Consider the following 25,875-nt stretch of genomic DNA (forward strand, 5'->3'; position numbering starts at 1 on the left):
AAAAATAAGGAAATGGGTAAGAAACTAGACTTATGTATTCAAAGGACTGAAAAAAAGAGATCTGTCCTCATTGAATTTTATACTTAGCAAACATACTTTTGAAAACTAAAAGTAAAATATTTTCCAGTTATACAAACTCAAAATATTCTAATACCTCCAGACGTAGCATATAGAAAATAAGAAAGACCATAATCCAGAAGGCAAGAGAGGTTTCTGGATGGTTCTGGATAAAGAATAAAGAGCTCTCAAAATGGTAGTTATGCAGGACTATGTAAAATATGATTATATTAGATGAACCCATTTAAAAGGTCATTGAAGATTTCCACAAAACAGTATCAATCATATGTTAGATTATATAAATATTTTTTCATGCATGTGTGTGTGTGTGTGTGTGTGTAAAAGATGAGGAAATAATATGTAGTCAATAGAAAATGGAAATACACTTTTTAAAGTTTCTAATACTAGGAGAAAATATCATACCATGTCCTATAAGTAGATCATAAGTCAAAGAAACCATATAAATCATAAAACAAAAATTAAAATTAAACAATATTCAGAAAATTAATAAAGTATTAATTCAAAATTGAATTAAATATTTCAAAATATTCAAAAATTAAAATTAAATTTGAGTCCAACTAAGAGCCCAAAATGTAGTCTATCATATGTACAAATCTGTGATAAATTTAGAGTACTCAGAATTTGATTAGGTTAATATATACAAAAATATCAACTAAGAAAACATTTCATGATAGTAAAGAATTACTAAGAATAAAACATAACAAAAATACTGGAATGGCAAATATATGACCAGCCCTTCTAACAGTTTAGGGATAGGATATTGCACAAAGTTCTAGTATGTGGTGGACATGAGACTGTCCATGATAATGGTGGCCAGATGTCACTTGTGGGACTGAGCTACTGCTATTTTCTTGATATCCACCCTGTAGACCCAGATAGAATCATGCCCCATAGGGTGCAGGAGAAGTCCATTTGTGGAGTATGCTGATGGAAATCTTTTGCTGCTGTATACAAAAGAATAATTGAAAGACTGCTATTGTATACCTCTTTTTCTCCTGTGTTTAATTGTTTGCCATATTTGGTGAGTTCTTTCCATTCTCATTCATGGAGTTGTGGTCATTTTGATCCCACTCTAGAATATCTTTTAGTAGTCTATGTAGAGTTGTCTTTGTCATCGTGAAATTCTTTAGTTCTTTGTCATGGAAGTATTTTACTTCGCCATCAAACTTGAGAGTTTTGCAGGATATATGAGTCTGGGTTGAAAATTGTTTTCTTGAAAGACTTGTAGTACTTTGCTCCATGCTTTTTTTGACTTGATGGTTTGTGAAGAGAAATCTGCCGTTATCCTGATGGGTTTCCCTTTAAATGTGATCTGTTTCTTTTCTCTAGAGGCTTTTAGTATACTGTTCCTCTGCTGAATTTCTGGGATCTTTATTATTATATGTCTGGGTGTGGTTTTAAATGGGTTGATGTTTTTTGGAGTTCTATATGCTTAAGTTATCTGAATGTCAGATTGTTTCCCCATGTTTGGGAAGTTTTCTGCTATTACTTCTGTCCATATTCTTTTTATATCATTTATATTAACTCCTTTCTCATTGATGCCTATTAGTCTTAGTTATTCATCTTTTCATTGTCTTGAAGATGTTGAATTATTTTTTCCTGCATCCTAGTTGTTTTTAAGAGATCTTTTCTTATGTTTTCACTAGCTGCAATGGTGTCTTCAAGGTCTGAAAGTCTATTTTTACATTCATTCAAACGGTTTTGCAAGCTTGTGATTGAAGTTTAATTTCCTATATAGCACTTTGAGACTGCTTCATGTATTCTATTACTTTCTTATATTGCTCATTCAAGGATTCCATTTTTATATTCTATATTTTTTTAATCTGTGTCTTCTTTATAAGCACTTAGTACTTCTTTCAATATAGTTGTCATTTCTTTTTCTACTTCAGAAATTATTTCTGATCTGATTTCCTCTATACCTTTCTACAGTTGTTTCTTTACTTCAGGTGCTATTATTTCAGAGATTTCAGGTGTGTGATTTCCAATTTCTTCTATGCTAGTGTCTCCTGCATTTGTTCTGGGTGGGCTCATGGCCTGAGAATGCATTTTGTTCCTTCTCTTTGTCATTTTGTAGAGCACTGTCTTCTGGACTTTGGTGTAGATCTGTGGTAGAGTTATTACCTTAGCACCAGGTCTGGATCTACCAAGTTCAAACTCATGTAGGTGGGTGTAGCTTGGGTCTGGCTGCTGTGCTCTATTTCTTCCTGCTGCAGCCCTGAAAGTGAACCCACTGTGCTACTCTGGCAATATGTTCTGCTACTGGATCAGCTGGGTGGGTTTTGCCTCTAGCCTCTCTGCAGGGAGCTCTGCAGCACGGTTCCACACTGGGCCTGTCTGATGGAGAAAGTTCCACACACCTGGCCTGGGTGCTGGCTGGAGTTAGGATCCTGCTCTGTTGCTTTTGAACCTGTGTCAAGGCAGCACACAATGGTGGAAGCCAATTGCAGAGGAAGCTCGTTAACTTCATAGTCAGGATGGGAACGGGAGAGGGTGTGGAGGGTCACCAGCCAACACTGCCTTCAAGGGTGAAGGACTAATTACCAGCAGACCCCACCTCTTCAAGTTTCCATCTTCTCCCAGCAGTGCCAAGATAGGGATTGGGAGCCTTTGCTGGATATTCTGGTTCCAAACTACACTCATCCTTGTGTCTTAATGGCTGTTGCCAGAGAAGAGATGAAGTGAACTTTTGAAGGGAGTGTGAGGAGATGGAAGGTTCTTCCCAAATTAATATTTTTGAAGTTAACATGTTTATAACTTACCAATAAATGTGCATAAAATATTCCCTGTTAAGTCAATATGGACCACAGCCCTAAATATAAGAATTAGAACTATATTTTAGGACAGGGTCTATAGAGTCTCACTGTGGATCGGACTCGTAGTGATCCTCCTGTTTACGGCCTCCCAAGAGCTGGGATTACAGGCACATGCCATCATGTCCAGTCTCAATTGCTGTCTCAGTGCGCCCCAGGTGCGGGGCTGGCATGGCAGGCCAGGTGATCGAACTCCTGGCTCCTGCATCTACCTAAGCAGGTGCTTTAATCCACTGAGCTTTTTGGCTGGCCCAAGAATTAGAACTATAAAACATAGGAGATAATCTTTGGATATTGGATTAAGGCTTCTATATGTTTTACATGTATAGCATTAAAACGGCAATAAAAGATAAAAAAGACAAATTGTACTTGATTAAAAGAAAAAAATTTTGTCCTACAAATGATACTATCTCCAACTCATAGAATGAGAAACATACTTCCAAATCATAAATCTGAAAAGAGGCTGTTATGGCATGTGTCTAGCTGTTCCCCCAAAGCCTCCTGCAGTCATAGGTGGGGCTTCATCAGAGGTGGCTGGATCTAGAGTGTGTGACACTGGGAGTGATTCATGGTGCAGTGCTAGGACCGAGGGCGCTGGCATCAAGGGTGTGCGTGGTGCCACCCTAAGTAGCACAGAAGGAGAGAAGGAGCTGTGGCTGCCTTGTTTTGCTACCTTCTGCCTGCCATGAACTGGTTCTCCTCTGTGACTCCTGTCTTCCATATCACATGGCCTTGGAGCCAGCTAATTATGGACTGAAACCTCTGCAAGCTGTGAGCTAAAAATCCTTTCTTCCTTTGACTCTGGGCATCAGGTATTTTGTATCAGCAATGAGAAAAGTAACTAAGGCAGGGACTGATATCCCTAATGCACAAAGAAGGCTTTAAGTATACTGTTTAAGTATACTAGTAGCTTTTCGCATGCTGTTGTTGCACTGAATTTCTGGGATTTTTATTATTATATGTCTGGGTGTGGTTTGAAATGGATTGATGTTATTTGGAGTTCTGTATGCTTCGGGCATAGGAAGCAGTCATAGGTGTGGCCTGGATGTGGGGGAATTAAACCAAAGGCGCATTGCATGTGAACTCACAAAGGGATGCAGCCACTTTGGAAAACACTGCACTAGTTCCTCAAAAGGATGAGCACTACATGTCACATTGCCCAGTAGTAGGACCCCTCAGTTCAGGCCCCGCAGAAATGAAACACACACCCAAGCAAAACCTGCACACGTATGCTGGCAGCATGATTCGTCATAGCCCTAAAGTGGAAACACCATGTTGTCCATGAAACAGTGCACACATGGGTAAAATGTGGTGTGTCCCTAAGGTGCAGCTGATTTGACCTTCAAGAGTGATGAAGTAATAGTGTGTACTGTAACATGGTGGAACCTTGAAAACAGTATCCAAATAAGAGGTAACAGTACATGATCCCTTTTAATAAAATGTCCGGCATAGGCAAATCTGGAGGGATGGAAGGTCAATTGATGGCTTCTTGGGGATGGAGGTTGTGGGTGGGTGAGAGGAGAAGGAAGGCTAATGGGTTTCACGTTTCTTTATTTTGAAAATTTTTTATATTTTGTAAAAGAAAATACAAAAATATTTTTAAAAACATTAGAAGTGACACAGATTTTCACTAAGCAAAATGATGGGAATTCAACAATGATTTTTATGTTGCGTATTGTTGTCTTCAAATTAGTTATCCAGCTTGCCAGATGGAAGCCTGGAAGGTTGATCAAGAATTATAAATAATTAGAAAGCAAGGACAAAAAATTAAGCACTAACTGCTCCTTTCAACAGACCAACAGGAATCAGCAGTACAATTATCCAAGCTATCTACTGTATGTATATATATATTTTTCTCTTTCTTCTTTCTCTCTGTCATCCTAGTTCTTCCTTCCCTTGGAACAGTTTCTTTCCTTTTCAGAGTTATCTATTGTACCTTTCAGATTTCATTTACTCTTTCAGGTTCTTATGCCAAGGAGACGATACAGTGCTTGCACATGTGGGTCTGATTCATTTGATTTGAGTAAGGTCTCTAGTTGCATCCATTTACCTATAAAAAGCTCAAGTTTATCTTTTTTATAGCTGAATAATACTCCATTATGTAAAAATACCACATCTTTTTTACCCATTCCTCAGGTGATGGGCATTTGGGTTGTTTGCAAGATTTAGCTATGACAAATCGTGCTGCTATACACGGGTACACACTTATCACTGTGGTTTGAGGCTTTCAGTTCTTTTCGTAGAAGGGAAACTAAAATTAGTTTCTAGTGATGTTTGCATCATCCCATGAACATACAAAATAGACATTATATAGTGAATTATATGGGAATTTTATCTCAAGTTATGAAAGTATACAAGCTCACACAATGGGAGATGAAATACTTCAAGATGTCTAACACGTCATTTAGAGGGGTCCTTCCAGTGCCCTTTTGTTTCTTTCTAGAATTACTACTAGGGCATTGCAATGTGATGCTCCTATTTGAAAATTTCATGAGCATGTGCTGTGAATAGTTTGCGGTTATATTGTACCCACTGCCAGAAAAATGTGAAGAAAGCCTCATAGATCAAATGTAAAGAGACACATTCATTAAGATCGGGCCTAGTGACACTAGACAAAGAAAGGCCCTGGAATGGGCCAGCGAGGTGACGTCACTGTCTCGATGCTGCGTGGCTGTGCCTCTGCTCAGTTCCTTGTCCACCGTGGGTGAAGAGGCTGCCCTTGACCTCTGAGTCCTGTCCGTGCCTGAGCCTCTGCTCCAGCGAGCACTGCCCTTCGCATTTCTCCAGCACACACAGCAGCATGGTGCCTGCTGCCTGCTGCCTGAGGGGAGGGCCGTGGGGTTTCCCAACATGTCCCTCCTGCTTGGCAGAAAAAAAAAAAAAAAATGAGTCTGTATGAAGGCCTGGCCCACCCACAGGAGCTGAGTTTGCAGGGAGTGTGCACTCCTGGCCTCAGGAGGAGGCGCTTGGCTCTGTGGAGTGTGCCAAGTGGGGAAGCTGGAGAGTTTGGGATCTGGATGGAAAGTCAGAGTTATGGTTCATGCGTGGCTGTGTCACTGGGTCACCCAGGTCTCATGCACTCCAAGGCGGAGCTTTTGTAAGATGAAAACAGTATCCAAATATGAGTGAATCACAGACTGGGTGAAGGTGGGACCTGGTCGGTCACGGAGGGTGTGGCCTGGAAAGGCCTGCCTCCTTCCCTGGGTCACTTTCCTCTCTGCTTCCCAGCTGCCCTGACGCCAGCAGCTTTCATCCTGACCAGGACCTCCTGCCATGCTGTTTCAAGGATGTAGTCAACCAACATGGACTGAAACTTTAGAAACACAAGCCCAAGTGCCCTTCTCTTCCTTTAGGTAGGGGGTGTTCAGAATTTTGTCCCAGCAACAAAGAAAGTGACTAATATACACAGTCTGTGCCAAGAGAATGCTTTGATGAAGAGGTCACATTGAAGCTGGGTTTTGAAGGATGAGTAGGAGTCTGCTTGGCTACAAAGGAAAGGAGGGAGGCTTGGGGGAAGGACAGGCCAGACAAAAGAAGCAGCAAGTAAGTAAAAATATATAGGCATTTGAAAGGTCTTTACATGCTGTGGGCCACAGTGTAGGACAAGTACAAGGTGGGAGATCAAAGATAAGAAGAAAGTCAGTTTGTAAAAGGCCACCTGAAGGAATTTCAGCAGCCTACTCCGAGCAACCAGCAGGCCGCATTGTTTCTGTACAGAAAAGCAGAGAGGTTGGACATGTACTTGAGGAAATTACCTCTGGTGGTAATGGAAACTTTGCTTTCTGTTGCATGTTGAACATAAATGTGTAAAAAAAAAAGCTGAGTAAGGTGGCATACACCTGTAATCCCAACATGCCAGGAGGCTGAGACAGGAGGATCTAAAGTTCAAATCTAGCCTGGGCAATTTAGCAACTTAGTGAGCGTGTCTCAAAATAAAGACATTGTAAAAGACCTGAGGATGTAGTCTAACCAAAAGCCCTGCATTTGGGGGCCGGGGAGATGTCTCAGTGGAATAAGCGCTTCCCTGGCAAGCACAAGGGCCTGAGTTCAATCCCCGGTTCCAAAAAATAAATCCCTGCCTTTAATGGCAGGGGCAGGGCACAGGAGCTTTATGAAACAGCATAAGCAGAGCTGCGCACTACCCGTATCTTGCTCTGTCCACCCTCAGTTTACCTTTGCTGGTCACACCCCACACCCAGTTCTCTTCATGACATTCTCTGGTGTGGGGACGCCTCCCTGCCCAGGATTGGCTGGCCCACGGCAGGACCCTGACCCCTGTGCTTGTCTGGGCTCCGCCGGTGTGGGGTCAGGGTGTGCAAGGGCAGAGTGAACAGGAAGGAGTCTCGGTTCTTCCTGCCCTCTGAGGCGCAGATCTCCCCTTGCCTGACCAACAATCTCTGCAGCCCTGAGCTCATGCCCACGGCCTGGTGGGAAGTGAGGGGAAGGGAGACACTCAGGACAGGGAGACCTGGGGAAAAGCAGGGCCTGCGCCAGCTCTGGGTGTGGGGACAAGGAGCGGAGTTTGTCCCTCACCCTCCTCACTGCCTTTCCTGTGGCATCTGCCCTTCCTGCCTTCTCTTTCCAGCTTCTGCTGCAGCCCAGAGGCCGCGTTGGGGGGCCGACCTCCCTCGCAAGGACTGGCACAACCTCTTCTCACTTTTGTGCTTCTGTCTGTTTTGAGCTGGAGGCTCGGGGGAGGAAGGAGCCCTACTTGATGTGTGAGATGGCTTCGGTGGGAGTCCTGGGTGGCAGCTTGCTTGGAGGGCGTGGCATAGGGCCTGCCCCTTACTGTGCTCCACACCTGGCCTGCGCCCAAGGTGTTACCTGCAAGTGTTTTACTTCACACTCTTACGCTACTACTAGGAGATATTTTTGGCCCTATTTTATAGTGCGGGAAGCTAAGACTACAGAACTGAATAGTTAAATAACTGCCTAGTGAATTAGAGCTGAGACTAGAACCCAGGTCTTTGACTCTGGGGGCTCCTGCTGCCCTCGGAGCTATAGGGATCCCAGTCTTGGTGTCCTTGGTGCTGAGAACTTCGTGCTGAAGAGATGGTGGGGGCCAGGAGCCACTGCTTAGTCCCCTGAAGACTGCACAGAGGCTGCAGGGCTACAATTTCCTTCTCTTACTTTTTCCTCCACCCTCCTGACAGCAAACTCAACAATAACCGGGTTTTAGCCGTGCAAAAGAAATGCTAATTACAATCATTTATACGTAATTATTACACAGCACAGTGATGATCACACCTATCATTGCCTGTGTCAGAGTAACTTTCATCTCTGGTTTATTTGGTTTCACTGAACTCTATTCATGTCTCCAGCACTCACAGCTCCCTGATTACATGTGTTATTTTAAAATCTTAGCTTATGAAAGCAGTGGAGGGGGGAGTGGGGGCTATGCTGGGAAAGGCAGTGTGGGAGTGGACAGGTTCATTATCAGGTGAAGGCATCCAGATGGTATCCTGAGTCCTTCGGAAGATCGCAAGTCATTCTGGGAAGGATGGAACTTCACCAAAGCCACTCTTTGTACATGGTTGATGTGGGTACCACAAGCAGGGAGGTGAGCTGCAGGGAGGTGAGCTGGCAGGGGCTGAGGGCTGCAGGCGCTTTGAAATCCAGAAGGTAAAGCATCCTAAGAGTTTCCTCTCAGATTTAAGAACATGAGTTTTTCACGCCAACTCTATGACTCAGGAGCTCTGACTTCAGATAACGTGTCTTGGTGTCTCTGAGTGACTGTTTCCTTGTCTAGGTTACTGGGTCTGAGTTTAAGCCTGTTCTAGGACTCAGATCCTATAATTCCCAGACACCCAGGAATGGCCATGCAAAAGATGAACTGTGAGAGAGATTAAAAATGAATGAAAATGACTCCAAGCGCTTCATGGAAATGCTTTGCATCCTTTTAGATTATTTCTTTGGTGTTAAATTTTTTAGTACTAATAATAGAAGTGACATATAAGAAGCTATTTCCTTAGAAAATATATAAAATAAATATGAGTCCATTTGCTGACAATGACCCGCATTGTAGTTCTGTTTTCTGCTGCCATCTTGGTAGAAAGGGGGAAATATATGTCTATGAGCTTAATTTTGTTTTTTAAAAATTTTTAAATTTTTTTTTAATTTTGCATTAAGGAACAGAATTTTCTTGGATACAGTTACCCAAGAAGGGGCTCATTCTTATTGAAAAAATCCATCCCTAAATGTTGTATAGGCGTACTAAGACTAACAAGCCCTTGAGGCCCAGAGATTTAATACAAGGGAAATGTATTTCCATTCGTAGATAGTATAGTCTAAGTTTGGTAGTAGGTAAGTGAGACCTCGCTGTTCTGAGCAGTTATTTGGAAAATTCATTTAATGAAGACTCTTGGGTGTCAATATCTAATCAGTAAATGAGGAAGACAGAGAATAGAGAATTTCTTGGGAGGGTTTTGGGGCCAGGCCACAGTATGGCATAAGTTATTGATGCCCACACCCCATCAGCTAAAACTGTCATACAACTATAATGAAATGCAAGGAGGTTGGGAAACAGAGTCTAGCTGTGCACCATCAGAGAAGCAGAGTGATTTTGGTGAGCTTGCTGAATACTTTCCTCTATAAGAGCTGTATTGGAATAATGATAGCACTGGAGAGCCTGCAGGTGCAGCCTTAGGCCCATCTAAGGAGGTTCAAGTCCACAAAGGCCTTTTGAAGCTCCTAGGATTTTTCTCAGGCATGCCTGACACAAGGGATTTGTGTATGGCCTGTGTGCCACCACTCTGTATAATGCACAATGCTGCGCAGCACTTGGGAGATATTAATGATGGCAATTTTCATTCCAGCACTATTTTGTTCATATGATATTCCTCTTCGGTTCAGGTTTCACCTCTCCCTGTGTTTAGTCAAATTTTCTTTTCCTCAAGGGCTTGTTAATTTTTCTTATTTGCCAAGGAAACTAAAGTGAAATCTTTAGCAGTGACATCTGTAACAGGTTTATGGCAGGTTCAGCTGATCACATGCTTAGATTCGAAAACAGATGCCAAGTTAGATCAAATGAAAGCGCTTATACCTTCATCCCCAATCCATCGCCAACCCAGAGAGCGGTCAAGGAAACCACATGGAAAACACCATGGAGCAAAATTAAAAGGGGCACCATGTGCATAGTTTTGTGATCATAGTTGCTTGTGACAGCTGTACAAACCAGGCTAATGAAATGATGATGTCATCTCTTGCTGTGGAGAACAAGTCAGCTTTCCATGAGATTAAGCGTGACCTGCTCAACCTTGTGTTTAAGGTGTAGATAGCTGCTCTCTATTTTCTTCCCAGTGCTAGGATACTTGTTAAAACTGAATTTCTGAAGTGAATGATTTGGAGAATAAGCTCAGTGCTTTTAAACTTTTCAATGCCTGAACAATTTTACCTGTAATGTTCCTGTTCCAGTCCAGTAATGAATAAACAGTTGGTGTAACTGGCTATGATGCGTCGGTATATTTAGTGCTTGCCCCTTGAAGAGCTATTGGAAGAGTCAGTATGAAAAACAGTCTCCTCCCAGAGAAGGGACTTGAGATATTTTTAAAATTATAGCTAAAAAACAAGTCTTCCGTTTGTATTTTATATCCACTAAACAATGGTTGAGGGACTACCACATGTGGATACCAGTGCCGACTCAGAATATCAGAAGATCTCAACCTTTTTTTTTTTTTTTTTGGTGGAACTGGGGATTGAATTCAGGCCCTTATGCTTGCCACACAAGTGCTTATTCTACTGAGCCATCTCCCTGGCTCCTCAATCTTTGCTTTCTTAAGGAATGCAATAATTGATTTTTAGGAACTGTATTTCATAGAGTAGGTACAGGACATGTCTTTAATTTACCTGGAAAATTCATAATGGTTGTGCCTTAGCTGAGAGGTCAGTGAACCACATATGTGACCAGGTTGGGTTGTTCTATGAGTTTTCAATCTGCTAGTGAGTGTGCATTGTAAGGGAGAGACCTGGGGTCTTCCCTGTTTTCCTTTGTGTCACTAGCCCCAGATTCAGGACATGCATCATGCGTGCTTAATAAATACTTGTTGCATAGCTGAAACATGTGGACTACCCTTATGACTTATGGGCCACAGTGTGTTTCAAATTTAGAGAGTAAGAGTGATTTGATTTGTGTCATAAGGAATACATTTAGTTTTACTTACCTTCAATGTCATTATCATCTTTCATAATTAAGGGTTATACAAGATCAGAACTTTTCTTACTGTATTGTGTTGCTTTTCATGGGACATGTGCTAGTTAAGCCATGCATAATTGTTATGACTCATTTACCAGAGATTTGTATCTAGAGGTGGCCAATAAAAGAAAACAAGTAACAGTTGATCTTTGACAGCAGGCAAATCAATGGAAAAGAGGAAATTAAACAACCTGATTTCAATAACCTGAGTTCGAGTTCTAGCTCCCCCTGCAAAAAAAGGAAGAAAGAAGAAGGAGGAGACCACCAAAAACCAAAACAACTCCCCCTGCACTTACCAAAGAGGCGTGCTTAGTAGATTGAATGAGCCCACAGAGAAGCTTGCATTTATCAAAAACTAACAACAGATACTATCCCATTAAATCCTGCCACAACCTCAGTGGCAGCTGAGGGTTTTAAATCCCTGTTTTATTAAAGGGAAAACTGTGTCCCTGACTGGGTGACTTCCCAGGAACTCATATCTAATGTGCACTATGTTGACCTGTAAAAATCCAGACTGCTGACCCCAAGTCAGTTTGCTATCTTTCCACTTTTTGGGGCTAAGTGCTAAGTTATCTGTGATGTTTTGTTTACTTACGCTTTCTAACACTTATGGTCTTTAGTAAGCATACATTTCTATCTGTATATAGCTGTGCATTTAATTTTACATTTATTTACATATACTGATGTCTTAAAAGTAAACATCAGATCACCTCAGTTTCCCTTTTGAACATCTTCTGATACTTCACATAGAACTTGGGAAGAGGCCAAGACCCCTTTCCTGCACCTGGTTCTTGCCTGCTCTTTGGCCCATGTGTCACAGACCTGTCAGTACTCACTGTGCGGAGCTACACTGACCTCCTGATCATCCCTTGGATAGACCCATCCTGCCCCTGCTTTGAGAACAGTCTGCTGGAGCTCTTGTCCTCATTTCTGTCTTTAAAGAATACCATTGTGCCATTCAACTTCTTTCTTAAATGTCACCTCGCTGGAGCAGTCTTGTGATCACCCAGGCACAGTACCACCCGCGAAGCACGTTGCTGTGCAGTCTCCCCAGTATTTATGCTGTCTGAATTTTTCTTTGTTTATGTTTGCTTTCCTTTTCCCAGTGTCTGGTCCACTCACCTGCATTAAGATTATAAATTCCAAAGGCAAGAACCTTGCTTCTCTTGTTCGCTGCTGCCCTCCTTGTGGCTCAGATAGTATGTAGCGTGTAGCAGGCACTTGCCAAGAATAGCTTGACCAATAAGCACTGGAAAACAGTTGCTCCTCCTTAACTCTGGTCTTGTCAATATTTTTGTCTATCTTCGTGGATTTATTTTGCATAGAAGACAAAGTATACTACAAATGTCTGGTTTCTTAATTGTGCAGAATTATGTCAATTTCCCAGAAATATCTTTTGATGAATGCAGAGATGATCTGTTACTAGAGGTAAAATACAAAATACCTGTGAGGCCTTCCTTTTCCTAAAGGTTTTAGGAATCTCAGACCTCAGAGGGGACGTTGGTGTGGGGCTCTGCTCAGCGGCAGTTTTCTGCCAAGAGAACAGCAGTCTGTCCTTCTGGAATTCCTGGAGGTGATGTAGAGCCCATGGGCAGCGCTGCTGTCCCCTGCGTCCTGTACCGTCCATCCCTCCACACGCACCATCTTCCACTTTTCCCTTTGTTCTCCTCTGGTGGCAGTGGTGCCCCATTGCACCCACACAATGTGCTCTGCTTTCAGTTGTGTCTTGAGGGCGCATACCGAAGCTGGACTTTTTCCTTCTTACATTGCATTTGTTATAATTCCAGCTGTAACCTATTTGCTGTTTTGTTTTCAATTTTTATTTTTTCATGAGCACATGCTTGCAGTACTCAATGGCTACATTCCTCGTGGGGACTTGCTACATGTACATAACTTTTCCTAATTCCTTTTTCATTCCCTTCCCCTATGCTTCTTCTCACTTCTTCTGTCTCTTGGTTCCCTTTTGCAAAAGATCTATTTCCCTGTTTCCTACTATTTGTCATTTATTTTTCTATCCATACTTTTGGTTTGAAGAAACCATGCTATATTTAAACTTGGAGTGTCTGATCTACTCCACTTAACAGTGCATCCCTTTTCCTGAAAATGACTCAAGTTTAACCTTTTTGGCAGAGCACAAAAGAAGTACTCCACTGCATATAGATAACACATTTTCTTCATCCGTTTGTCTACTGATGGACATATACCCCATAAAGCTGAACTTTGTAAAGCATCAGGTTGTGGTATGAAATAATTGCCTTAAGAGTTTGTAGCATGGGGCCTGGGAGACAGCTGGGCCAGGGAGATAACTCAGCGGCATAAGTGCCTGCCTGGCAAGTGCAAGGTCCTGAATTCCGTCCTCAATTTCCCCGCACCAAAAAGGGTTTGTTAGCATAAGTGTAGCTGTGCAGACTCTAGGGAGACCTTCACATCTGTTTGAGATTTATTTTTTTTCCTCCTACAGAAATGGTGGTACAAATACTTTACCTTGTCTTGGGGCAGGACTTCTAGATGATAATGCACTTCAGAAAGTACATAAATGTACACTTAGCAGCGTCATCACTTTGAAGCATGTCATCTTCATTAAAAAGATTTATATTCTAATTTATATAGAAGGGCAATAGAGGTATTTTATGAATTTATTGTGAACAGTCTTGAATCTTACTCATATGCCTCATCTGTTTCCTCATAAATTCAAAAAATGTGCTCAGTTTAATGAAAATACAAGACAAGCAGGTGTTGGTCAATTCTTCAATGTGAGTTCAATGCCGTCTTTTATTGTTGTGTACTGTAAACTGTGTGCAGGGCAGGGAGAGTGTTTACATGAAAGAAATACAGCTGCCTTGATCTTGAAAATAGTCTAAGCAACTAAGAATCCCATGACTTATTTTAATTGATAGTAAAACATTTTGAGAGAGTTCATAGTTTTTGTTCTTTTTATTAAGGTCCAGAATTATAGTTTGCTTTATTTATTTTTACAACTTTGTATGACAGGGAAGATTCTGCTCTATAAACAGCATTCTATGAAGGATGGATGTAATGATCTTTTATAAGTCCAAATTCATATAAAAGAGGAATTGGGGCCACCATTACAAAAATATTCTGAGAGCAGTTAATACTTCAATATTTTTGTCTTTCTCCTTTTTAATTTTTATAACTTTGTTTGACCAATTTTTCATGCTTATATCTGGTAATATAAACAACTAATTGGAAGACAACAATATACAATATAACAACCATGGTTGAATTCTTATTATTTTGTTTAGTAACATTCTCTATTGTTTCTAATGTTTTTTTTTTTTTACTAGTTTTTTTATTTTCTTTAAAAATAAAAAAGGGCTGGCCTTATAGCTCAGTGAACTAAAGCACTTGCTTAGGCAGAGCGCAGTGGCCCAGGTTCGATCCCCAGTGTGCTGTGCCAGCTCTGCCTGTGGGGACCACTGAGACGGTGATTGAGACAAACCCTGTAGACCCTGTCCTAAATACAAATAAATACATTAATTAATTTTAAAAATTATAAACATTTAAAGAATATTCATGTCTTTCTTGGATATGGAAGATAAAAAGAGTAGTGCTAAACTTGAATTTGTAATTGTGAATTTTGAAGGAGAATTTGCTGTTTTTCTACTAACAAGGCATGGTCTGTTAATAATAGTCTTTGATTTAATTTTAAAAATCTAAAATTATTAGATGTGGTTTATCCAAAGTGCTGTCAATTGAATTTCTGTAGATAAATAACACATAGGCATAGAAAAGCAGCTATAGAGAACTTACATGAGAAGCACAATACTGGCTTCTTACCCATTTTATCTCTTTTAATGTTTATTACGGAGGTGGGCCTGTAATTTTCTTTCTAAATGAGTCTTCCAGTTTTAGTATCAGGGTAATGTTCACTTGCAGGAATGAATTTGGGAGTTTTCCTTTCCTTTTAATTTCATTAAAGAGTATGAGAAGTAGTCCTTAGCTCTTGTGTAAATCTATCAGGACCTGGGTTTTTCTTTGTTGGTAGGTTTTTAATTATGTTTTTTATTTCATTGACTGATACTAGTTCATTTAGTATTTTTATATCTGCTTGATTCAGCTTTGGTAATTCATATGTGTCTAGGAATCTGTCCATTTCTTCTGCATTTTCCATCTTATTAGAGTACAAGTTCTGTAGGGTCTGTTACAATTTTACTCTTTTCATTCCTAATTGCATGGTTTTGAGCATTTTCTTTCCCTTTTTGATAAGGTTAGAGATAAGGATTGCTGACTTTATTTAATCTTTCAAATCATCAACTCTTTGATTCACTGATTCTTTGTAATTTTTTTTTGTCTCCAGCACATTAATTTCTGTTCTCATCTTTTTTTCCTTTGTTAAATATATCAGACCCACATGTGTAAACATTGTATTGTCTCCCTAGTGTAAGAACCTGAAAGAGTAAATAAAATCCAAAAGGTATGATAAATACTGTGAAAGGGAAAGAAACTGTTCAAAGGGAAGGAACAACTTGGATGAAGGAAAGAAGAAAGAAAGAAGAGGAAAAAAATAAATATATATATATAGGATAGCTTGGATAATTGTACTGCTGATTTATACTTGTCTGTTGAAAGGAGCAGTTGATTTTTTTTTTTTGTACTTTAGGGAAGGGTCTTCAGGGTGTTCAGGGTCTTACTACTAGATCGGACTCAGTGATCTGCCTGTTTACAGCCTCCCAAGAGCTGGGATTATAGGCACGCACCACCACACTCAGTATGAGCAATTAATTCTTAAGTTTCTTTTTCTTCTTTTTGACTGACTTTGCATGATTATTTCTGCTCTGATCTTTATTACTTCCTTCATATGAGCTTTTGACTTAGCCTGCTCTTCTTTTTCTAAAAGTTTGAGGTTCAACAAATAAATAAGTTGTTTATTTCCACTTGATCTGTTTTGCTGATACGGGTATCACTGCTATAAATTTCCCTCTTAGGACTGCTTTCATTGTGTTGCATAAGTTCTGCTGTGTTGTGTTGTGTTGTGTTATATTATTATTTAGCTGTAGAAGTTGTCTAGTTTCTTCTTTGATTTCATCTGTAACCCATTCTTTGTTCAGGAGGGTGCAATTTCCATGTGTTTATGAAGTTCTTGTGGTTTCTTTTGCCCTTGATTTCCAATTTCATTGCATTATGATGTGACAATAAGCAGGGGATAATTTCAATTCTTTTGGATGTATGTAAGCATGTTCTATGAGCTAGTATGTGTTCTGTTTTGGAGAGTGTCCCTTGTGCAGCTTAGAAGAATGTGTAGTGTGATGTTGTGGGTGGAGCACTCTGTAGACATCTACTAAGTCTAATTGTTTGAAAGTTTAATTTAGTTCTAATATTTTATTATTAATTTTTGATATAGTTGATCTATCTTTTTGTGATAGTGGGGTATAGAGATCCCCCAGTACTATTGTATTACTGCTTATTTGATTTTTAATGCCCATTAATATTTGTTTTATATAGTTGGGTGATATTTCTTGCATATATGTTTATGATTGTTATCTATTCCTCTTGGATTACTCCCTTTACAAGGTTATAGTGACCTTGTTCCTCTCTGTTAATCAATCTTGGCTTTAAATTCACTTTGAAGGTACAATAGCTACCCCTGGTTTTTCTGGGTTCTTGTTACATAGGATTGTTATCCATCCTTTTACTTTAAGTCTATCAATTTCTTTTTGAATTAAATGTGTTTCTTGTATGCAGAATATTATTGGACCTTGCTTCTCGGTCCATTCTGCTAGTCTGTGTCTTTTGATTGATGACTTGAGACCATTAACATTGACAGTTACAACTGTTATGTATTGACTTATCCTTGTCATATTATTTTTCTGTTGTTAGTACTTTTCCTTTTTTCTTTGCCTCTTTTGTTTAATTGTTTGCCTTGCCTGGTAGATTTCTTCTTTTGGGGTTCATGAATTTGTATCCTTGCTGTCTCTTTCTAGAATATGCTTCAATACATTTTGGAGCGCTGGTTTCCCAGATGTTCTTTGTCATGGAAGTATCTTATTTCTTCATCAGTTTTGAAAGATAGTTTTTCAGGTTGCATCAATCTGGGTTGAGGATTGTTTTTCCTTTAGAACTTGAAATACTTCACTGCAAGCTCTCCTTGATTGAGGGTTTGTTCTCAGAAGTCAGCTGTGATTCTAATGGACTTTCATTTGTAGGTGATTTTTTTGTTACCTCTAACAGTTTTTAAGATTCTTTTTTTTTTTTTTTTTATGGAACTAGGGATTGAACTCAGGCCCTTGCGCTTGCCAGGGAAGCACTTATTCCACTGAGCCATCTCCCCGGTCCCTTAAGATTCTATTCTTGAATTCAATTTCTGGAATCTTGAATATGATATACCTGGCTATAGTTTTTTTTTTTAATTGTGGCTAACTGGAGTTTTATGTGTGTCACATATATATGTCAAATTCTTTTTCTCTACCAGGGAAGTTTTCTGCCATTATGTTTATGAACTGTCTTTTTATATCATTTATGCTATCTCCTGATTTTTTTCATTGACTCCAGTCAATCTTGAGTTATTCTTCTTTGCAGCATCTAGCAGCTGCTGTATTGATTTTTTTTTTTTTTTGTGGTCTCTAGCTGTTTTTAAGAAATTTTTTAGAGTATGCCTAAGGAGAGTCCCATGGAGAGAAAACGTTCTCTCAGGCTTTCACAGAGAGCACATTGGCCAGGCAATGGCCGTGACTCATCCCCATGGCTGACACTGACAAACAATCTGAGGTACAGGATCTCAGGATAAATCCTGAGGGGATTTCACTGACCTTATCAGACCCAAAAGCTACAACTCTTGTTGCATAGGTTCTGTTTTACCTTGGTCTTAACCACCCAGCAGAAAAGTATAAAAACGAAATATAAGAAGTAAAGCCATGCTGTTATGAGACTCAGGTCAACAATTTCTGACATTGCCAGTCAAGCGGAAGACCCAATACTATTATGGGCTACTGGACTCTTTTATTTTGCTGAGTTTACACACATATAATATTCCAATAACAGAACTTAACAAAAAAAAGGGTATACAGATGAATGTCCATTTTGTATCTGTGTATTCAAAGTGGTTAAGGTAGATATATAGTTACATTCTCTTAATGAATAGAGTGATTTGTTCTAATGGTGTTTGTAAATGGGATATCATGTCCGCATCTTGTACAGCAATTAACCACTGGGAAGAATGTATGCAATGTGTTAATTATTGAAACTGTCCTACCAATTTGATTTGAAATTGTCTCATTGCTATTTGTTTATCAATAAAATTATGGAAAAAAAAGAAAAAAAGAAATTTTTCTTTTCATGATCACTAACCTCAAGTCTGTCTTCTATATCTGAGATTCCATCCTCACATTGGCTTAATCTGCTGTGTGTAATTCCAGTGGAATTTTTATTCTCCTGGATATCTGCTTTAATCTATCTTATGGATTCCATTTCTTTCCTATGATGAGCATTCATGACTTCTATAATTTTCTTAACCTCTTCTATTTTTTGTCTGTATCTGCTCTAGAGCCACTAAACATGGTTTTCATTGTGGACACCATCTCTCTAGTTATCTGAAAAATTCTGTCTGAGTTGATCTTTTTCTAGAGCCTTATTCAATTGCTTTGTTGTTACTACTTCAGAGAGGCCAGATGTATGGCTTTTGGACTGTCCCACCCATTGCCCCCTGGGTTTACCTCTGGTGAACTGGATGTCTGGGGTTGCATCTCATTTAAGTGTCTCCTCATTTTCTTTTCTCTCTCTTTTTTTTTTTTTTTTTTAGTTTACTTTCTGGGTTGATGCTTGTAAATTGCCTATGGTGGGTTGCATTATTGCTGGTATTTAGAATCCTTAGGAAATAATTTCTCCTCTGTTGCATCTCCCTGGTATGGCTCATTTTTGGGCTTTGAGTTTTTGCAAGATCCTGTGTCTTCAGTTTGTTAGGGATGAGAAGTTGCTGCCTATTCAGTTTGGAATACCAGGGAGAACAATTGTTTAGAACAACTATGTCATTTTTAGCTATAGTGGCACCATCAGCAATGACAATAGTATTAAACACAGACTAGAAAATGACAAACTGTGCTAGCCATTAATTTGCCCTCTGGGCTTCAACTCACACTTCAGATCCTTCCCAGTTCCGGGGATCCACTTTCCTTCTTCTTGTCTTCTTCATGTTGCTGTATCCTGGAACATGGATGGTGACTCTCGGAGAGGCTCTTTCTCTGCTGCTCACCACTCCTCTCAGGCTTCACATTTTACAAGTGAGAAAACTAAGGTTCCAAAGGAGGAAAGAATTGGCCAAGGCCTGGGTAGCAGGTTGAATTGTGTCCCCCTAGAAGACATGTTCAAGTCCTAATTCCCAGTGCCTGTGAACGTGGCACTGTTTGGAAATCTCTATCTCTTTTAAGATGCACTGACACCTATGCAACTGATATCCTTATATTTCTGTATTAGAGATGAAAAAACTGAAATTAATAGATTTTTCCAAAGTAAAAGCCATAATAAATGACAGCCCTGCTTTGAATTCAGTCAGTCGGACTCCAGAGCCTGTGTTCTCAGTCCCTATCCTGTACACTCTGTGTCCTCGTAGCTCCATGTGCATCAATAAGGCACACCGTCCAGTTAAATTATGCAGCCTCTAGGACACAGGTGGTCCTCTACATTCATAAATTCAACCAGCTGTAATAATTTTCCTTTCAAAGTGCCCCAGTTCTGCCCAAGTTACAGGCCTTTTTTGGTCATTATCCTCTAAATGATGCGGTAACACAGTAAAATAGCATTTATATGTAATAAGTACTAAGCAATTGGGAGATGATTTAAAGTACACAGAAGGAATGTGTAGGTTATATGCAAATATTATAACATTTTGTATCATCACCCTGTTTATCACCTTTGAATTTCTCAATATATTGTAGATAGTAGTGTCAAACTATTTCAAAGCATTTCTTTTACTGACATGTAGAAATCTACCTAGTGTATGTCCTTCAGAATTCACCTTAATCTTGGATTGCATAAATTAACAGAAGTCAGTAAACTTTCTGTAGAGGGTGGAATGGTAAAGATTTATATTCCTCGCGGGGCATGTATTCTTTATCTTAACTACTGAAATCTGCTGCTATAGCACAAATATGCTGCAGATGATACATAATGCTGCAGGCAGTACATAAATGAGTGTGTGTGGCCGTGTAACAATAAAACCAATGAAAAGAACAGGCGTTGGGCCACACTGGCCAGTGGCTTGTAGCTTGCTGACTTTTAAATCATTTCTCTTTGCCTGGTATCCAGAAATTTTTCTTAACTATTCCACTCATAAAATAAATGTTTCCGTTCCAAATTTTTTTCCCTAAAAACATCATGTATTTTTTATTACTGAATGTTTTCAGTACAAAATAACTACATTTATTGTGTAGGGCTTGTATATGCATATAGCACATCTGAATACTTTTTTCCCCTTTCCTATCCATTTCTCCTCTACTTCTTCCAACTCGTTACCCCATCCTCATCCAAAAAGCTCCATTTCCATTTTTTTTCTTTTTAAGCCTTTTCTCTTCCTTCTCTCCTCCCCTCTATCTCTTATTCTCATTCCCATTGGAAAAATATTTGTTTACTCCCTATTATTTATCCTTTATTTTGCACTTTGTTTATACTTTACATATCTCAGGTAAGAGAAACCATTCAGTATTCAAACTTACTGTCTGATTTATTTCACTTAACATTATGGTCTCAAGGTGCATCCATGTACTTACAGAAGTCTTAAGTTTTTCATGGTGGAATGGTACTCTGTCATGTAGAATACCATGATTTCTTTATCCATTCATCTATTGATGGATATTTAGGCTATTCCCAAGATTTAGCTATTATAAATTATGCTGCTGTATACTTCTATATGGCTATGTCACCATAATATAATGACTTTAACACTTTTGTGAAGTTACTGTACCTAGAAGGAGAATCACTGGGTCAAATAAAATTCCTGTTTTTATTTTTTTGAGGAATCTCCATATCGATCCTCATAGTGGTTGTACAAGTTTACATTCCTATCAACAATGTAGGGAGGTTCCTTTTTCCTTACAGTCTTGCCAACATTTGTTATTATTCTATTTCTTCCTGATAGCCATTCTTTTCTGGAGTAAGATGGAAGTTTTTTCATGCATTTATTAGTCATCTGTACTTCTTCAGGAAAGAGTCTGATTATTTCACATACCTATTTTTTCAATGAGTCTTTTGTTCTGGGCAATCCAATGTTTTGAGTTCTTTATATATTCTTGATGTTACTCTTCTGTCTGAGAAGCAGCTAGCAAAAACTTTTTATGATTCTGTAGGGTGTCTCTTCACTCTGTAGGTTTCCTTCCTTTCATGTGATTTTTTTTTAATTGATATGATCCTATTTGTTGATTCTTGGTCTTATTTCTGTATCATTGTGTTCTGTTCAGAAAGTCCTTGCATATACTTAATTCTTCAAGACGTTTACCTGTTTTAACTTCCAGCAGATTGAATGTTTGTGATTTAACATTTTAGATCTTTGATCCATTTTTATTTTAATTTAGTATATGGTGTGGCATATGTATCCAGATTAAATCTGCTGCATGTGGGCATCTGGACTTGCCAGTATCAGTTATTGAAGAGGCTGTTTCTCCTCTTGTGTATATGTTAGGCCTTCTTGGTGAAGGTCAAATGCTTAATGATTCCGGGTTGTTTGTGCTTCCTCTGTACTGTTCCATTGATCCACGTTTCTGTCTTTGTGGCAGTGATTCTGCTTTGATCACTGTAGCTTTTTAATATAATTTCAAATCTGGAATTGTGATGGCTCCTACTTTGCTCTTGGGACCTAGCTATCCTGGGTCTATTCTAGTTTCATGCAAATTCTAGGACTTTTTCTATAGAACAGTGAGGAATGCTGTGGGTATTTTGATTGGGATTGTGTTATAGCTATATATCAATTTTGGAAATATGGACATTTTGGCTATATTGTTTCTGCCCATCCGTGAACATGGAATGTCTTTACAATTTGTGATGTCTTCTTCAGTCTCTTTTTTGAGAGTGATGCGATTTTCCTCGTAGAGGTCTTTCACTCCCTTGGTCAGGTTAATTCCTAGGTATTTAATTTTTCTTGATGCTACTGTGAATAACATTCTTTTCTTAATTACTTTCAGAGTGAATTCATCGTTAATGTAAATAACTGTAATTTTGGGTTGATTTTGTATCCTGCTACATTGCTGAATTTGGTTATTAATTCTAGGAGTCTTTAGATGAATTATTTTGTTCTTGGAAATGGCAGATCATGTCATCTGCAAATAATCATACTTCAACTTCTTTTTCTTTTAAATTCCTTTTATTTTTTTCTCTTACCTGATTGCTCTAGCTAATATTTCAAGGGCTATATTAAAGGCGATGATAGTGGACATCCTTCTCTTGTTTCTGATTTTTGAGGGAAAGCTTTCAGTTTTTCTCTATTTAATGATTTTGGCTGTAGCTTTGTTGTAAATGGCTTTTATCAGATTGAGATAAGGTCCTTCTGTACCTGTTTTCATCAGGGTTATTGTCATGAATGAATGTTGGTTATTGTGAAAGGCTTTTTCTCCATCTGTAGAGATGACCAGGTGATTTTTGTCATTGCTTTTGTTATTGTGACGAATACAGTGTATTGATTTGCATAAGTAGAATCATCCCTGGGATGAAGCCTGCTTTCTCGTGGTGGGTGATCTTTTTGGTGATTTGTTACTCTCTGATTTCCACTGTCTGTTCATTAGAGAGAGAGATCTGTAGCTTTCTTTTTTGCTTTGGTTCTTGTCTGGTTTTGAAACTGGATTAATGCTATCTTCTAGGAATGACTTAGGCAGTACTCCTCTCTCAGTTTTGCTAAAGAATTTGCCGCACATTGGTGTTACAATTTCTCTGAAATTCTTGTAGAATTCAGCAGTGAATCTACCATGTTCTGAGCTTCTCTTAGTGCATAGGAATTTTATTATTGCTCCAGTTTTGTTGCCTATTTTTTGATTACTCAAGGTTTATAAGTTCTCTTGGTCCAGTTTTGGTAATTCATTTATATCTATGAATCTCCATTTTTTCTGAGTTCTGCAGTTTATTAGTGTACAGGTTTATTAAGTAGTAGTAATATTATTCTGGATTTTGCCAGTATCTATTGTGATTTTACCTTTTTTGTTTCTAATTGAAGTGATTTGTGTCTTTCCTTTTTTGGTAAAATTGGGTAGGGGTTTGTCTATTTTCTTTACTCTTTTATTCAACTAGCTCTTTAATTTGTTGATTCATTATATTTTTTGTTTCCATTTCATTGATTTTTTTAATTTTAATTTATGTGTTTGATACAGGGTCTCACTATGCAACTCAGACTCATAGTGAGCCTCCTGTTTTCAGCCTTCCCAGTGCTGGGATTACAGGCATGTACAACTACACCAGGACTCTGTGGCCTGCTCAGCATTCCTGAGGATGGGGCCATCGGGGCATGTGGTGCTGGAGATTGAACCCTAGTGTCCCTGAGCTTACCTAAGCAGGCGCTTAGTGCACTGAGTTATCTCATCAGCCCCATTTCATTGATTTCTGCTCAGTTTTTAATAATTATTTTTCTTGTACTGGCTCTAATTTGGATTGTTCTTTCTCTGGAACCTTGAGATGTATCTTTAGGTATTTATCTGGGCTTGCTCTCTTTTTCTAGTGTGGGTGTTTATAGCTATACACTTCTTCCTTAGGACTTTTTTCCATTTGTATGTAAGTTCTTGTATGCTGTACTGATATTATTTAATTCTAGGAATTGTCATTTCTTTTTTAATTTCTTCTGTAACCCATTGTTTATTCAAGAATGTACAGCCTCTTTCAATTATTTGTTCATGAATAAACTATTTTGCAAATACTGCAATGTACTATCTTATCCTGATGCTAACCTTTAGTTTTTCAATTTGCCTTTATTTTTCTTCATTCAGAATTTGTATTACCTGAGGTCAAGCAGTTTGAATTGCTTCTCTTGCATTCCCTTGCTTGTATTATTACCATTTTTATGTGAGTTCAACCTTACTCTGAAAATCTTTTGCTCAAATATTTTTTGTACCTAGGGAATCGTGGTCAGCCTTGTTTAAAATTTTTAGGATATGACTGGTTAACCTCTTCCTAAATATGTCCTTCCCTATTTGGTGAAGCTCAACCACATTTAACAAGCTGCTGTCCTCAAAGAGCAAATAGAGTCTACTGTGGTGAATCGCTTGCAAAGATGGATGTTGGCCTCTGATCTTACTGAATCCTTGGAGATCTTTGCCTTAACCTAGAGAATTGGCAAGAAGCCTTACGTGCATTGCATACCTGCCTTCTGTTCTAGGCAGTTCCCATCCTACTTCAGTCCAGCTCATGTCTTTGTCCATTCCCTTGAAGTGCCTCCTGTTTTCTTATTATTCTCCTCTGCTAACATTTCCGAATTCTAAATCTCCACCTGCCATGGACACAGCCAGTGTTGGCAGAGCATTCTAGTTATATGCATGAAGGCTGATAGATGATTGAGATTTACTACATGCTTTAAATTCACTGCTTTTCCTAGTCAGCAATTTACTGTAGCTCTGGATAAAGGTAATTTGTGTGATCCATCCTGCTTTGTGTCTTACTTGACATTCTGCCTTTTTCATGACAGGTTGCTGAATGCTATAAAGCCAGGACTTGTTAAAAAGATCAATAGATTGCCTACCCCCATTGCTGGATTGGTGAGTATCCAGAATTAAGATTTATTTTCCAATATTCCTTTACTCTAACCTAAGGGTCATGACAATACCATTTATTACAGTCTCTCCTGCAATTTATACGCTATTGAATGAGAATGCATTGAATCCATTAAATGAAGGGGTCACTGAAAAATGAAACATTCCAATGATGTCTAAATGGCATCTTAATCTTTGTTTGTATTTTTTCCATACAAAGGCTAAGCGATAAAGTGCTTGGCCTTCAAGGGGTATATTTGTTGTGGGCCAGAGGCTGATAATTGGGTTGACCCCAGGAGAGGAATGTGATGTTAATGACACTTTCTCATTGCAGTGCCTCACTGCCTTCTCTGGCATTGGAGGGCAGGGGAGGTGGAGGAAAAGAGGATTTCAAGAAACAGCAGCGCTTTCCTAATCAGTTGCTGTTTCAATCTATTTGACTTTAAATGCTACTATTCTAACTATTTTTAAGCCAAGTATTTTAAAGACACAATAGGCACTGGTGCCATTGGGAGACTGTTTATGTGCAGCTTTCCCCCTTCTGAATCTGTTCATCTGAAAACTACAGAACGACATTAGAAGCAAGAGTTTTGTTCATGTATTCATATGTTTCAGAATTTCTGGCAACTCACTTTAATTATTTAATTGATGTTGTCTTGTGTGTTAAAAAAAGAAAAGAGAAGCAGGCATGGTGACACACACCTGTAATCCCAGTTGCTTGGAAGGCTGAGGCAAGGCCAGTCCAGCCCAGCCCAGCCAACTTAAGCTCTGGCCCCAAAACAATTATTTTCTACAAAGGGCTGTGGCTCAGTAGTAGAAGACTTGCCTGGCACGCAGGAGTCTCTGTATTCAATCCTCAGAGCTGTGCAAAAAGGAAAAGGAAAAAGGTGGGAAATCAGATAGACAACCCATCTTGATTCTAGAAAAAGCTCGTCACACAGATGCACGTGTGCACACATACCTGTGTGCATACCAGGCAGGGTGTATGCAGCCTGGCAGTGACTCACTGATTGTGTCTATTCTGAGTGCCTTCTGTGCAAGTGTTTTTGCAGCAAACAATGAGAAAAATGTCAAGAATTTAGGCAGATTCTTACACAGGCACTAGTGATTGTTTTAATGTTTCTCA

At 39.1% G+C, this 25,875-nt stretch overlaps 1 protein-coding gene across 13 annotated transcripts in view; it reads left to right on the forward strand.

Moving 5' to 3' along the window:
• Limch1 (LIM and calponin homology domains 1) overlaps nucleotides 1-25,875 on the forward strand; it is a 359,165-nt gene that overhangs the window by 160,171 nt on the left and 173,119 nt on the right. For all 13 annotated transcript variants that reach the window (XM_023702751.1, XM_023702753.1, XM_023702759.1 and 10 more), the window contains exon 3: nucleotides 24,686-24,755. In XM_023702751.1, the coding sequence (XP_023558519.1) occupies nucleotides 24,686-24,755 (70 nt within the window). The remainder of the gene's footprint in view (nucleotides 1-24,685; nucleotides 24,756-25,875) is intronic.

Source organism: Octodon degus, unplaced genomic scaffold (genome assembly GCF_000260255.1).
Source record: "Octodon degus isolate 3935 unplaced genomic scaffold, OctDeg1.0 scaffold00158, whole genome shotgun sequence".
Taxonomy (NCBI): Eukaryota; Metazoa; Chordata; class Mammalia; order Rodentia; family Octodontidae; genus Octodon; species Octodon degus.